Below are 15,874 nucleotides of genomic sequence, written 5' to 3'. Positions count from 1 at the left end.
ATATTAATCCTAGGCTTCACCCTAGAGAAGTTTATTCATGATTTGGGTAACAAGCCTATTTTTTCACTTAAACATTTTAGTGTACTTCCCTGTGCTGTAAACAATGTCAAGAAACAGAAATAACAACCAAGAATGAAATATTTAGGTAAGATTTTTATTGTATTTTTAGTATACCTCTCAATACATTTCCAATTTCCCTTTCAAACTTTCTCCTCCAGTGTCTAAAAATTATACTCAACAAAGAAAATTGGTTCAGTTTGGGGTAAGGCTGTTTATCTTCTGACATGAGTGTGTCAAGCATTATCTTTTAACTAGTTATGCCACACAGGACCAAACTAGGGTATGTCTCTGCATATATGCTAATTAATGCACAGTAGTTTAACATTTTGATAAATTCAGTAGGATTATAAATCAAGAAAGTAAGGAAACTGTCTGCAAAGCAGCCAACTATCCAAAGATTAAGAAACAGGACCTTTTCAAAAATAGTGTGTTTCCCTTTGAATTATCAAAGAAAATTTTCATGTAAAAATAGAATGTCTTTGGGTGGTAGAAGTGCACGCCTTTAATCCCAGCACTTGGGAAGCAAAGGCAGGTGGATCTCTGTGAGTTCGAGGCCTACAGAGCAAGTTCCAGGACAGGCTCCAAAGCTACAGAGAAACTCTGTCTCAAAAAAAACCAAATATTATCTGCCAGCCTCCTGTATACTGTATTTATATTTGAGACAAAATTCAAACATTAAAAACATATACACCAAAGAAGGAAAAGATTGGGATTACTGTTTTTATCTTATTCTCCATATTGCTTCTTTGTTGCAGTTTATCTTTATGTGGTCCAATGGCAGCGTATGTGAATCCTCATGGATATGTACATGAGGCACTGACTGTGTATAAAGCTTCCAACCTGAATCTGATAGGCCGGCCTTCTACAGTACACAGCTGGTTTCCTGGGTAATATGTTTGTGTTCACTGTTTTTTGTTGACTCTTCCTTCGCTTAGTCTTCAGTGAAGCTTCTAGAAATCATACAAGAGAAACAGAACAGGAATAGTTTTAACTAACCTTCATTTCATCAATAGGTAGAAATGAATAGGAAGGGGGTAAGTCACTGCATTTCTTAGGGCAAAAAACTGAAATGCAGTTTATTGTAAAACTTTATGATCCAGTGTAATTAGAACTATTGCTTGATCCATTGATATGTAGATCAGAGGCCTTAAGCAGGGATATAATGAGATGGGAAAAACAGTAAGTCCTGTTATATCTAGCCTGCTTTATTCTGGCCACCCTTTTACTTTTAAAGTGGTAAAGGAATTAGGGAGTAGGGATTTTACTTGCAGCTGAAAAAGAGTCCTCTTATTTAACATTCTTGACTACTGTGAAGCTAATAAAATATGTTTCTGTAAACACTAAAAGCAGACTACTCCACCTGAGGAAAATGGTAACTTGAGAACAGAAGTTTATTTTGGAGGAGTCCATGCTCTCCTTCCTCTACCTCATCTGTAACAATAATGCAATAGAAAACAGTGAAGTTAAGGCTGGAGCAATGTAGTCTTTGGCAAACAGCAATATAAAGACGCATGTAGTAATAAAATTATCAAATTATAGTATCAATACAGTATCAAATTATGACACAGTAGTTATACATATTTATGAAGTTTCAGAGAAATTGCACGGCAAGCCTAAAAGGTAAAATTGATTTCCTTAGCTTGTCGTTTTCTTTCATTTTTACAGGTATGCATGGACCATTGCCCAGTGTAAGATTTGTGCAAGCCATATTGGATGGAAATTTACAGCCACCAAAAAAGAGATGTCACCTCAAAAGTTTTGGGGCTTAACTCGCTCTGCTCTGTTACCCACAATTCCAGAAACTGAAGATGAAATAAGTCCAGACAAAGTAATACTTTGTTTGTAAGTGCATTGTAGGGATAATTTCCTAACGAATTGTTTTCTCAAGTCAGATCTGCCCCAGACACCTCTGCCCCTGATGTATGTGTACAGTGGTTACAGCATTTGACTACCAAGTTCAAGAGCATACTTGTTCAGAGGATGAAAAAGCAGCCTAAAGCATACAGTTGGAGTCAGAAGTCTCTGCCTTAGTAGCCTGGTGCCATTAATTATTCTGTTGAATATGTGTCATTGAGAAGCTAGGAAAACCTTTGAAATGATGAGAATGGCTGTGGAACAGGATAAGGGCACCACTGCTCTAAATGATAAATGTTCCAGAAGCTAGGTTGGCAAGCACAAGACAGAGGCAAGGCAGTGTATATTATTTTGAAAGGAACAAAGTCCTTTTAATTTTCTTTAGCTTGTCTGAGATACTTATTTGTAAATTTTGAAAATATTAAAGAGTAAATAAGCAGTTTGAACAGAAAAAAATAGCATTTTGTGTATTTGCACTATTTATTTGATAACCCTGTCATGTGTAAGACCCCTTTAAATAGTAGAATATGTGCATTTTGAATTTAAATTAAATATAAATATATTTCTGGTATTATACCCTTTAGGAAATAAAAAAGCAACCAAAGGGCATCTTTAACTAAAACTGACCAAAACTAATACCTATGTCCAAACCTACACAATTTAATTATTTAAAAGTCAAAGTAATCAAGTAAAATTCATAGTGAATACAGTAATAAAATGTAACTCCTCAATGTCATTTTTTAAATTCCACTCAAGCTAAAGTGAGGCAGTTCTGCATGATGCACCTACTGTTTTATCATTACTTGCAGATAGTACTGTTTAAAGGAAGGGTTACACAGCATAGCAGCTTTGGTATCATTGCATCTGTATAATTCCTGCATATGTATACAGTGGAGTAACAACAGCAGGAACTCCATGGTGTAAAATTCAGGTATTTACTAACCTATGTAAAGTAGTTTTTGAGGCTCACCTTTTTGTAACATAATCCTATTAAACTTCCTCTTATTTGGGCTTCATCACAAGTGATTTTGTTAAACTCCAAAAGCTACTGTTTGCTTATATAGTACATGGACACCAAGTGTCTACGCAGGAAGTCAGTTATAAAATGTCAAATTCTAAGCCATATCTAATTAGTAAATACTTGTATTCACTATCTGTGACACTGATACAAAGCCAGTAGTCTCAACGCCAACCTTCAATTATTACCATAACATTCTAAGCTTTGGATACATAAGGAAATCAGAAAGTCCGGTGTAAAATGAATGGCATTATGGACTAATTTTAATTTTAAGATTCAGCAAACAGCTAAAACCACATAAAACTAAGTAGTTATTTTAGCATACACAAGTGTTCTCCAACAATTACCCATCCACCAAGTGTAAAGAAATAACAGCTACACTTTTCTTACTAGCACTTGGAAAATTCAGAGTTAAACCATTAAGAGGATGTAGACTTGCTTATTAGTTTTTCTATACTTTTTACTCTTGCTGTTTCAAAAGGAAAGAAAACCCAGTCTTACCAAGACTCACCACTGTTTTGTAGAAAGTTCATTTTACGTCTTCTTTATGTAACTTAGAAGTTCATCTTTTTCCATTTGGTAACCACTTTTCTTCCACTGTTCACGCAACTGCTGTAACAGGGCCCCAATTTCCTTCCCAGAAGAAATGCCCACTTTCCTGATGTCATGTCCACTCACAGGGAACCGTGGGACAGACCACTGCTGCATCTCCTTGAGCAGACCATGTTCTCCTTGGTACTTCAGCAGCTCACACACACGGGCAATTGCATCTGGTTCCCTTGACTAAGTGACACAGTAAATACTTACATAAAGTCTACAGTCTGAAAAAATTACTTATGCAGTTAGTGAATGAAGAACTACTTTTCTAACCAAACCCAATACATACTTACATCTATAACGAAGTCTTGATATAGTCTCAATGGTTCTGAACTATCTGTTGCTTTAATCAAATCTTTCCTGTTTTTAACTATAAATAAACCCAAGTTTTTCTCTTCTTTTGAAATTTTCAATCTCAAATCCAGTTTTGTGACATCATCTTGTACTTTGAATAAAGAGGCTAAAAGAGTCATTGGTTTTGGTGAAAAGCCTTGAACATTTTTACTGACTTTGTTAAATTCTTCTAAATTTGCATTAGCAGGTAAACCTATATGGCCAAAAAAAAAAAAAAAAAAGTTTTTAGTTATAAAACTCATGTTTGTCTCATACTGTGCACTTTTTAAATAATGTATAGTGTTCCTTCTCCACTGCTTATTTTTGGCCCATCTGCCACTCTCTTAACTCCCTTAACTCCCAGGAAACCCTATCATGTTTTGTTTCCTGGAACAAGATGTAGCAGGAGGCTCAGGAGCTGTGGTCATGTCAAGTGCACAGTAGATGCCTTCTCAGTCACGTTCCTATCTGCATCCATTCCCTACTCTGCAATTTTGTGTTCCTGTTTGGAATATATTAGCTATAATTACTGTATTAACCATTCTTGTAGAAGTGCTAACTAAGTCTAACTGCTGTTATTTTCAACCCTTTTTGATGATGAACCAAGCCAACTTGCAAAGCCAGTAAGGGGCATAGCTTCATCAAATCCAAGTGTTCACTATGAACTATTCTTTACCTATAAACTGTCCTAATCCTTAATTCCAAAGTTTCTCTTTAGAATTTCATTTCCCCACTTAAAATTCCTTAGCCATGTGACACAAAACATTTTACCTCATGTACTTTAAACTAGGTATTTTGTTGCTAGAAATTACAGATTAACTGTATAACTTATCCTCACCTATGTGAGGAGCCACATCAAGGTCATAAATCAGGTGAATCAAATGGTTTACATGGTCACCAATAAGAATTTTCTTCAGTTCCACCCAAATCCTCTCTCCTGATATTCCAGCCAAGCCTTTGGCATTTTCTGCAATTGCTTCTAGTGTCTCATGGTCATGGTCACCAGGTTTGTCGACAATTCTGCCATAAAACCTGTAAGACATTTGACATGTGACTTTTTTTTCAAGATTTTCAAAAAATCATCATTAAAAAGAAAAAAACCCTACAAGGTAAGCCTCAGAGTTTTGTTACTTATATATAGGTATGTCTCACCACATAAAGTATTTTTTCCATTTTTACTAGGGTTTTCTGGTATATATCTAGGTAATGGATCAACAAAATTACTATTTAAAAGTCTTGCTGTTTGGTCTGTTTTTAACAGACTATTTGCATATACTCATTTAGGGATTTATTGACAAAATATTCATGCTCTGATACACAGTATTCTGAGTGGTCCCAACTAGTGAACAATGAATGTTACCAAATGTACACCAGCCAAGTAAGGTTTTTTTGTTTCGTTTTGTTTTTTAGGTTAGAATTTGGATTTTTTTTTTAATCACTGGTAAACTATCAGGATACAACCTACAGAATGTAAACATCAGATGAGTCATTAGATTATAGAAAGAATTCAAAAAATAACTGCAAAATGTATAAATGCTCAAGAAGTATATGGGCCATGTCTAGTATCAGTAGTCACCAAAGAAATGCACATGGATCACTCTAGTAAGAATGGCTGTTACCAAAGGTAGCTAGAGCTGAAGAAGTCAAGCAGAGATACACTGGTACAGGCACTGTGGGAATGGGGAGACTCCTGAAGACTAGAAGAGGAGGTCAGTTTAGTATCAGGAGGTGACCCCGGCTCTACTGTGTTCACTGTGGCTAACTTTTGAAAAGAAACTGTTGATCAACTGTCAGAATATGTAGCACATTGAGAATGTTGTACAGTGGTCTGCCAAGGGTGGCCTTGAACTCAAGACCTTCCTGCCTTAGGCTCCCTCAGGGTTAGGATTATTGGCATATGCCACCACTCTTGATGCAATATCTGTCACTTATAACAATAGACAAAGCTAGAGACGACTAGACACAAAAGACTATAGAAATGCGCCGGGTGGTGGTGGCGCATGCCTTTAATCCCAGTACTCGGGAGGCAGATGCAGGCGGATTTCCCTGAGTTCGAGGCCAGCCTGGTCTACAAGAGCGAGTTCCAGGACAGCTCTAAAGCCACAGAGAAGCCCTGCCTCAAGACTAGAAATGCATAATCTCACGTATAGTCAAAGGGTGAACTAAAGCTGAGGATCAGCTGATTCGTCAGTGGGCACTGAGTTACAGGCATACACAAGAGCTGACATTCTCATCCCTGCTGCAGAATAGAGTAACAGATAACCAAGTTTTATCATAAACATAGTACATGTCTGAAGACAGATAGGTGCATTAAATTAGAATGCATCACAAAAATCAAAACCACTCTTAGCCTCAAATCTGCTCATGCACTTCACACCTCCCTTTGAAGTATGTACATTTATACTGACTTGTTTTACCACTCATTTAACAGTATTTTCTTTTTGTCAGTGTGTCATTTTGTGGTGAGGCATCAGATCAGATATGTTCCAGAGCATCTCAGATTCTTTAAGTTCTATGAAGGCAGACACTTTAAATCATCCTTCACTATGATCAGAGCACCTAGCACAGTGCATGGGAAGGACTCAAACCACAGGATCAATGAAGGAAATACATTAATTATTTAAAGCTTTTATATAGAACACAGCACAAAGAATGGTTTAATTACCCATATTTTCAAAGTCAAAGCCAACGGGTGCTACCTCATCCCTGAAGACAGGTACTTGGGTGCTTCCATTTTATATTCCTGCTGATGTGCACCACACAAAACAGGACAGTGCTTAAGGGAAAAAAAACAAATTTTCTATTGCTAAAATTTATAAATTCTTACCTGAAATACCTTAAAATCCGAAGATAATCTTCTTGAATTCTCTGTTTAGCATGTCCAACAAATCGAACTTTCTTATTTTTTAAATCTGCATAACCATTAAAATAATCAAACAAGGTACCATCAAAGCCTATTCATTAGAAAAGAAGAAAAATCATTAGCAATGGTTAGTATGAAGGAAAAAGTATCATCTGTTAACTACCACACACAGTAAAAATTCAGTAAGGATAAGAACTAAAAATGAACAAAACCAATTTATAATACTTGTATAAAGTGGGAAGGAGGGGAAGATACCAGACAAACGGATTTTCTTATTAATACAGAACATCAACAGCAACAGATAATCTTCTAAACATATTCCTAAAATGAGGCTACCCTGCCTCAAAGGAATAAATAATAATTGGTGGAGAGTAATAGAGAATACTCAGTACCCTTTTCCAGCCTCTGTGTGCATGCATACATATGTATACACATATTTGCATACACTCAGATATAAGACAACAAATCTTAAACAAAAGCCCAGTAACAGACATAGTAGACTAAAACAATATGAAAATATAAATATGCTTATTAGCAAGAAAAGAAAGCATCTTGCAGAAAATTACAAGCTTAAATAATTTGGGAAAAATGTCTGTACCAAAAGAGACTTAATGACTCATTTCCCTAATATGCAAAAGCTGTTTTGAAATAAACAGACACAAGATGGTAAAATACCTATTAACATTTAGGAAAGTAAGAGAAGGGTTTCTAAGATGGCCTGAACACATACCCAAACTTCAAAAGCATAAACCATATAAATAAAATCCAGAAATCTTAAAACATTTCAACCTTGGTCACAAGTTTTTGAAAGACTTGTCAGATTTCTTTCACACTGGGTAATATCTGTCTGATAACAATAGGCTTTGACAAAGTAGGCACTATGGCTCGACACTAGACTCTGTGAGGTAATGATGCAATCACACACATACACACATATGTAACAAGACCCACTGATGCCTCTGTCACTAAAAAGTTGGGAAAGAGTTTAGTCAAACTACTCTTACTAGCTTAGAAACAGTATTAGAGTGAACCACTCGTCTTGATTCCCCTTCCAAGGGAAATCTCAAAACGACATAGATAACTTACCGCAAGAACTCAAAAGAAAATGAAAGCATTCATTCACTTAACTAAGCATGTTGGCCAGTGGCCCTGTGAAATATTCTACTCTGTGCCATCAGGAACAAGAGAAAGTGCTACCTCATTTGGAAAATGAGTGTCTGTCAATTTAGCTGTTTCACATTAAATACTGCTTGATTATTCTAAGAGAACCACTGGCAAGCTAAAACTTAAATCTTTTCAGTACTTCCAGGCTGTTCTGGGTCAATACATCATAAACCAATTCATGTACTAGAAGAATCTTGATTTATATGACAATTTCAAGAAGCTCCATAGGAAAACAAGCAAATCAAAAACACAAAAAAAAAAAAATGAGAGAAAATGTTAGGCAAGCAAAATGAGACTACAGAGTGTATTTTCATAAGATCCTGTTCGAATACAAGATTGGCAGGATGCTGACTCTTTTCCCAGCTACCATGTACAAGCACCTCATTTTCAGCTCTGCTATTGCAAAAACAAAGGGGGCGTCTTTGGAAGCAAAGTAACCAGCTATTAATCCATACTATTAATGCCTGAATCAGTGAGATTTGAAAGAAGCCGAAAGAGATAACTAAGCTAATGCAAGCAGTTATCATTGTTCTGCTCTGATTACTATATAAAAAATAAAAAAACAAAATCCTAAAGCTACAAAGAGCATGCATGGCCTCTGGAGCCAGGCTGTTTCAGTTGGAATCCTAATTGTTCAATTTACACGCTACACATTAGGCATCTTAACATGAGTTAAATGGCTTCATAGAGTTGTTGAGCAGATTAAATTGATAATGGGCCTATAGCTATGCTGGACACATGATAAAGCTCAGCAAACTTGGCAAAACAGCAAGAATAGCTTTGTTTTATGTAAAATACCACTTTTAAAGACTTGATTTTTCTGTTTCAGTGAATTATACTGAAAATATTCCTGTTGGACAAGACTGCTAAACTAGATGAAGTAGTTTGTTTGAATGAAGTAAAGAGAAACAAACACTTCTAGTGTGTGCGTGTAGCATTATCTGAGCTCCTTACTGTCATAAATGCCTAGGTGGAAGCCCCCACCATCACTCACTAACCTGAACTACAGCACTTAGCATTCTGCAGTTTTATATATCCTTCTTGCCTAAACTTACTTCTCAGCTCTGAAGCAATAATCAAACACAAAGAGACTGTGCAGAATTTAAACGACAAAATTGCTGGAGCAGATGAACTCCATCCTGACTGTTTCTCCTCACTTTTAATATCACAGAAGATAAAGCTGACAGGTGTTTCATTATCTATGGCAACTCTATTGTTGCTACCTACGACTGGATGCTAACAAAGATTTTGAGGTTGTATGTAGAGTCAGTAACAAAGATTTGATAGTTATCTGCTAGTCTATACAACATTGAGTGGACACATGTATAAAACACAGTGCAGAGAGTGAGTGATACAATATGGGATATTTGTTACACATTTTTCTTGCACTGTTTAGGTACAGTGAGTTAACAGACTGAATGTGCACATGTGTCAGGCACGACTGTTAAGCAGTGACAATTATTGACTCCCTTAATCTTCACTATAGTAGAACAAAGGAAACTGGCAGAAACATGCAAGTTTCCAACTAGCAAGTAACACAGAATCTGAGCCCAGAGATATTGGCTCCAGCCAGCAGGATATACTGGCTCTCCTAAGTTAGTGCAACTTTAAAGTTGGCCAATGTTTCCATAACACAAGTTTACCAAGGAAAGGAAACACTGACAGACTGAATTCAAAGCTGTCTTGTTTTCTCAAGAGATTACCTAAGAACATAGAGTTTATGGTGAGGTCTCTTCGTTCAGCATCCTTCTGCCAGTCAGTTGTGAATTCTACCTCAGCATGTCTCCCATCAGTGGTGACGTCAATGCGGAGTGTTGTAACTTCAAAATTTTCTTCATGAAGCTGCAATTAAACACAAATTTGTTGTTTTAAATTTTAGCATGTATGAGTGTGTGTATATGCCACAGCCAAGGACAACTTACCCAAGTCTGTTGTGTCCTTCTACTCTGGGGGATTTAGGAACTAAATTCAAGATGTTAGGTTAGGCAGCAGGCATCTTTACCTACTCATCCCCACAAAACTTTTTGCTTTCTTTTTAATTAGTTTTCAGTATCACCAAGTATTTTTAAAAATTGTCTTCATAAGGCAGGGTACTGGGATACCTGCCAACTACTTTGTCTTTTAAAGTCCATTAGTTTACACATTTAACTTTCTATAGAAACATAAAATTTTAAAAAGTCCAATGAACAGTTTCTTAAAAATACCCACTGTAATTAAGACCAATTTCAGAGACAAACATCCAGCTGTGAGAAGTGGGATGGTAAGAAAGAGCACTCAATGCATCGGATTCCAGTTATTCCATTTCAGAGCAAGCTACTCTCTGAAATGTTATTTTAAAAAAAACAGCTCCAGTCTGCAGAGAGGCAAAGACCAGTTTCTGGAACATACACCACTGAGCAGCAGCTGCTGAAAGAAGTACTGTATCCTGGAAAGAGACCCTCCAGCTACAAAGGCTGGTCACATGATGTAAAGGATGGGGACATGAGACATGGGAAGAAGCCCATTTCAAATGCAGGCTCATTGGATCATGATCAATGGTGCAGCAACAAATGGTGTATTAGCAATAGTCAAGCACAGAGATTTTCAATCAAACAGGAGTTTAGCACCTCTGCATTAGGAAGTTTATTCTAGCATTCCTCAGTTTCACATACTTTTCCAGATACAAAGCTGTACCTAGAGTCCCATTACAAACTAAGGCTCTTGAGATACAATTATAGATTCAAGGAAAAGAAACAGGCTTGAAGTAGGAAAACTGTAAAATTATTATCAGAAACATTATACTTTCCCTTGCTATACAAAACCAGGGTGGACCAAAAATAATCAAAATTTGGGGCACCAGAAACTGTTGATAGTAGAAATGAGGCACATGAAACCAGGATTGAGTGGAAATCAACAAGACTTGTCCTTTTCCCCATTTGATTTTCAAAATATACAACTGAGCTTATGTCTGGCACACAACTCTGCAGACTTCTGATCTCTAATGAAAACTCTTAACAGCACCAGGAGCACTAGCTCACACTGTCATAGACTACCAACCGAAGGTTGCCATTGCTGAAGATGGAAGGATAGGTACACAACCTTTTGCCATCATAACATGACACTGTCATCTGCAAGTGGGATGGACTGCATTCATAGCTATCTGGGGACACATCCAAATATAATGAGAGTCAAAGTGTCACAGATAGAGCTGGTCTCCCCCATGACTACTACCCTTGTGGAATATGTCCAGAAAGACCTGCCTATCTGGTAAAATATACTCAGAACACAGTTATAAATAACATAGTCATAAACCCTGATCCTGAATTTACCAAGAACTATGGTATTAATAATACCCTGGAATGACGGGGAAAGAGGAGTTATATGGGCTTGCTGTAGAGAGGGGGGCAAGGTAGCTGATTCACAGAAATGAAGATCACCTTTAAACCTGCAAATGTAAAACAAAATGTACAACAGAGGACTTACTTGGTTTTACCTCAGAAATTGTAAAAGTAAGGTAATTAGCAAACTGATATAATAAGTAGTTCCAATGGAGAAGTGTGTGAGATTTCAGAGGATAGGAGACACTGACATTTCTACTTAGACATTTTAAAAATTTCATACTGTCTGAAACCAATCTGCAGAGCTTTCACTCACCCTGGCAGTGATCGTCCCATGCTTCTCTCCTTTGTTGTTTATCATGCGAACACCAGCTGACTGGAACATCTCCTTCATCTGAGTAGGGGTGGCAGTAGTGGCAAAATCCACATCTTGAGGCTTCACCCCATTTAGTAAATCCCTTACTGCTCCTCCTGCTATTCTTAATTCATGATTCTCTTTGGCAAACAATTCTAAGAAAGAAGGTTTTGTTGTTGTTTAGCACACGTGATTAAAGATTAAAACTCATATAAGGTCTTGTCGTCTCTTACAGAAAGCAGACATCAATGAACTGAGCAGTATTGTATGAGAATGGAAACAATAGCTACACAGTGGTGTGTGTGCCTTTAATTCCAGCACACAGGGAGATGTCTGTGTTTGAGCCAGCCTGGTCTACAGATCAAGTTCCATGACAGCCAGGGCTACACAGAGAAACCCTGTCTCAAAAAAAAAAAAAGGTCTAAAATGGTTCTCCTACAGTAGACTGCCCCTAAAAACTGTAGAAATATAACTCTGAGAAATTCTTCCTGATCCAGCAGATAGTTCAGAATTCCAAGATGCCTTAAGATCATCATTGTAAGCATGAATTTCAACAGGAAAGCAAGCAATACAAAATTCTCCTTGCTTCTCTGTGGTTTATTTGTGTGCTTTAGAATGGGATTTGTTCTATTTCTATTTCTTTGGGACAAATGTAGAGACAGTATGAACCGATGATAAATCTTATAGCCAAGAACTTTTAAAAACCAAAACTGCATATATTGTTTGGAAACAGCTTGAATTTGTGCTATACCAACTATAAAACTATGCAAGGCATGTTTGCACACAATTCATGAATGATTGTCCCCACTTTCCAGTCAGTTTTAGTCTGTGTTCTCTAGCTACAAATTAAGATAACCTTGCAAGCAACTAGCTTTTAGCAATCCAAAAGGAAGAATGCCAGCAGATAGCAATTTAGTCCTATAGAACAGCTCATTTTACTGTACTTACCTCTCTGATGTACCATACCAATTTATTTTAAACTTGTGCTGATTTATGACTTTCTCTGTTCTATAAACCAATGAAACTACTTTCATGTTGAAACATGGAATTTGAGGTAACCTAAATCTGTCTTCAGGGCTCCGGACACTCAAATGGCCCCCTTAAAATGAAAGCTGTGGTTTTTACGTTGCTAACCAAAGCATAATGAACACACAATCCTCTTCAGATCCCACTTCTCAAACTCTCTCCAAAACAAACTAATCCAGACCCCAACATTGTAAAGTCAGTTCCAAAACCCTCTGTTCCAAGGCCACAGGGCTCTATGGGTAGTATTCTTCCTTTACTGCAAGGAGTAGCTTAGCATGTCCTTGGGATTCATGCATTCAGCTAAACCTGGCCCCTAATCACAACTCAACTTGCTTTGCAATCCTCAACTTGTTTCTCTCCCATACTCTTCTTCCACCCACTCACTCAAGCTGATCAGCCTCACTTTGTAGATTGTCTAAAATGGCCTGACTAAACAATCTTGCCTTAAACAAATGTGGGCTCTTGAACAAGATACCACTTCCATGAGCCCTCTCCAAAAATGGTTCAGGCTTCCTTAATTTCCAATCAAGTCTTCCAACCAAAAACCCCTATTAAGAATCTTTAAAATGTAAAAATCATGTTCACAACTTTCATAAAACTAATGGATAGGTCCATGTGCCAAACAATTGAAAAATTGTCCAAATTGGGATCTACGTCCTCTAGCACCTAAATCAGGCCTCTAAACTCTGCTTGCTCTAGTGCCAAGCCTCGGGCCCCTTAAAATCCAGCCTCCATAGCTGAATTACTCTAAATCAACAGAGTAAATTATACTAGGCAATTCCTCTTCCTACAGATTTGCATTACAGTGTCCAAATTCTACAGCACAATACATAAAGGCTCCCATATCTAACTTGTTTCATCTCTCTTATCTTTGCCTCACACTTTACTACATCAAAGTCTCCGAGAAGTTTACTTCATCCAACTTCGTTTGCATTGAGCACTTCACTCCAAACACCTTCCACCTTGTTCAATCCAGTTCACTGGCCAGTGGTCAAACTTCCTGTCCAGTAACATTGACTAGGAAAGACATTACTTACAGAGAGCAGTGAGATAGGCTTTAAGGGGGTGACTCCTGAGAAGTTGAGCTGACTATGCCCTACACCTAGGAATACATGGGCAGCACAAAATGAAGTTGATGGGTTATAAAAAAAAAAAAAAAGGACAAAAGTCCAGGGAGTAGGAAGGTATTAGAGTGTTTGTATTCAAATTGGAAGACATTCTCAAAGAATTAAAGTATTTTTTAAAAAGATATTCAAGAAACCATAATACTGATTCTGTAAGGGAGGAGCAATAGAGAATGGGAAAGCTAAGGGCTGGAAGAGCACATGAAAAGACAAACAGGTTAGGTCTGCACTGTTCAAGCAGCACCGAGCACTGGAAATGTATGAATCTGAACAGAGACGTGCTATGTGGTTACATATATCCTACATTTCACATAAACCATATTCCTATGAGAGCTTATTAGTTACAGAAGGTTAAATACAATGCCTGTGAGACAAATATCTGCGGGGGTAAGAGTACTTGCCGCCAAGCCTGATGTCTTGAGTGCATTCCTGGCACACCAGGACTACAGACTTCTACAAGTAGTCTGACGTGAACACATGAGAACATGCACCCTGCTCATCCCCAATAATGAAAAGGTACCTCAAGTGCAGCCTGGGTGATTTACACACCCACACAACTCAGTGTGTTCCTGGAAGCCATTCCCATCATACCCACAGGCTTTAAATCGTAACTGTGGGCTGCCTCAACATCACTTGCTCAACTAAAGACCAATACTGATAAAACTGTAGCCAGAGCAATTCTCTGTCTGCCTCCCAGACAAGCTTCATAGGTGCACACGCAGAAAAAGAGTAATTCATTTTTATTTCCTTCTATTCTCTCAGAAAGCAATTTACAAAGGAAGAAAACGTAACTTCACTGTTTACAAACTGGATGACATCAGACTGCAAATTTAAAATCCAACTCGGCCGGGCGTTGGTGGCGCCCGCCTTTAATTCCAGCACTTGGGAGGCAGAGGCAGGCGGATCTCTGTGAGTTCGAGGCCAGCCTGGTCTACAGAGTGAGTTCCAGGACAGCCTCCAAAGCCACAGAGAAACCTTGTCTCGAAAAACCAAAACAAATAAAATAAAATAAAATCCAACTCATTCAGTTATTTGGGAGCCAGAAAAGGAACTTCACTTTCTAAGCACGTGTCTCCTCTTCCACACAGGAGAACACACATCTAGAGGTGCTGGATCTCATTACATAATGTATGGTTAATGAATGAGATTTGTTAGAGGCATAGAAAAGCTGTGCTTCACGCTGCAGTCAACTCCCCACTTGTAGCAACTGGGTTTACGATTTTTCAATGTAGGCCTTTCTTTCATTGGCCCCACAAGAATTATCTCAACGTTGGCTAAAAGATGTCACCCCTTTATTTCTCTGTGGTGGACAACTCCCAAACACAGAGGGCAACCTTAGCCTCTCACCTGTCAGGCTCTTCAATCCTTCTGTGAAAAGTGACTGGAATTCTGGAGACTGCAACTTCATCGTGAATAGGTATCGCTTCAGAAGGCACAACCTACTCCAACTACAGCTCAGGGCCTGCCTGTGCCAAGGATACAGGCACCTGTGCATCTGGAGACAGTCACTAAACACATCTACAAGGCAAACACAATTACACTTCACAATGAGGGCGAACGAATGCTGTCGGACGGCTCACCCCGCAAACTTCATCTCTCCGGATAAGAACCTGGAAGCCACCCTTTAGAGCACACTGCACCTCTCGGAGGGCAGCCACCAAGTTCTGTGCTCCTGACACCTTTGCTCTGTCGGCAGCAGGCGGGGATGAAAGTCCCAGAAAATGGAATACTAGATTTGGCAGGAACGGCAGGTCGCCCGGACACTGCTAACACGGGCTCGTCACCCTCCTTCCCCGCCCGCCGTCGGCCTCAGGGCTACTGTCTCCAAAGGTGGAACCTGGCGGGGATACCCGGGCAGTTCTCTCCCTCTGCGCGACCTCAGTGCCGGCCCGCGGGAGCAGCCACCCTGGCGCGGGCCACGTGTGTCAGACACGCCTGCTTTCGCGCCCAACCCAACTCTAAAAGCCGCCGGGAAGCCGCCCTGGGACGCGGCCGCCGCCCACGGCTCGGTGAAGAGACCCCCTGCGCACGCGGTACCGGCGGGCTCACCTCGGTACGTCAGGAACGCAGCCTTCCCACGCCGAGGGCCTGCTTACCCGCCGGCAGCCGCCACACGCGCACTTCCGGGTCGCGGCGAAGTGACGTCAGTGCGTACTGAGGGAG

The 15,874-nt window shown here is 39.0% G+C and overlaps 2 protein-coding genes across 11 annotated transcripts in view; one reads left to right on the top strand and one right to left on the bottom strand.

Moving 5' to 3' along the window:
* The window catches only part of Crbn (cereblon), a 16,954-nt gene extending 14,024 nt beyond the window's left edge, over nt 1-2,930 (top strand). For all 5 annotated transcript variants that reach the window (XM_005066183.4, XM_005066184.4, XM_040737338.1 and 2 more), the window contains 3 exons: nt 81-145; nt 816-947; nt 1,726-2,930. In XM_005066183.4, the coding sequence (XP_005066240.1) occupies nt 81-145; nt 816-947; nt 1,726-1,906 (378 nt within the window). In that variant the 3' untranslated portion in view covers nt 1,907-2,930. The remainder of the gene's footprint in view (nt 1-80; nt 146-815; nt 948-1,725) is intronic.
* Trnt1 (tRNA nucleotidyl transferase 1) lies at nt 134-15,874 on the bottom strand. Of its 6 annotated transcripts, none has more exons than XR_005873683.1 (10): nt 15,761-15,874; nt 15,059-15,229; nt 11,523-11,716; nt 9,593-9,731; nt 6,690-6,816; nt 4,701-4,894; nt 3,823-4,076; nt 3,434-3,715; nt 1,421-1,491; nt 134-1,010 (listed from the first exon to the last, which is right to left on the bottom strand). XR_005873683.1 is itself a non-coding variant. In XM_040737339.1 (9 exons), exons 2-8 carry the CDS (start codon nt 15,204-15,206, stop codon nt 3,467-3,469), a joined length of 1,305 nt encoding a protein of 434 aa, XP_040593273.1. In that variant the 5' UTR covers nt 15,207-15,229; nt 15,761-15,874; the 3' UTR covers nt 134-1,491; nt 3,434-3,466. The 6 variants fall into 6 exon arrangements, 4 of the variants coding, with proteins under 4 accessions (XP_040593273.1, XP_012965855.1, XP_040593274.1 ...); XR_005873684.1 differs by having other exon boundaries at nt 3,444-3,715; XM_040737339.1 differs by having other exon boundaries at nt 134-1,491.

Source organism: Mesocricetus auratus, unplaced genomic scaffold (genome assembly GCF_017639785.1).
Source record: "Mesocricetus auratus isolate SY011 unplaced genomic scaffold, BCM_Maur_2.0 Super-Scaffold_100676, whole genome shotgun sequence".
NCBI classification, from domain to species: Eukaryota; Metazoa; Chordata; class Mammalia; order Rodentia; family Cricetidae; genus Mesocricetus; species Mesocricetus auratus.
Note: the sequence above shows the minus strand (reverse complement) of the source record. Positions and strands in the feature narration are given on the sequence as shown.

Bases quoted from the DNA above. Each gene is read 5' to 3' on its own strand.
- Trnt1 (XM_040737339.1), bottom strand. From the start codon at position 15,206: ATGCACAGGTGCCTGTATCCTTGGCACAGGCAGGCCCTGAGCTGTAGT. The intron at 4,077-4,700 runs GTGAGGATAAGT...TTGGCCATATAG, and splicing joins TGATGTGGCTCCTCACATAG to GTTTACCTGCTAATGCAAAT. The intron at 3,716-3,822 runs GTAAGTATGTAT...TGTGTCACTTAG, and splicing joins ATCAAGACTTCGTTATAGAT to TCAAGGGAACCAGATGCAAT.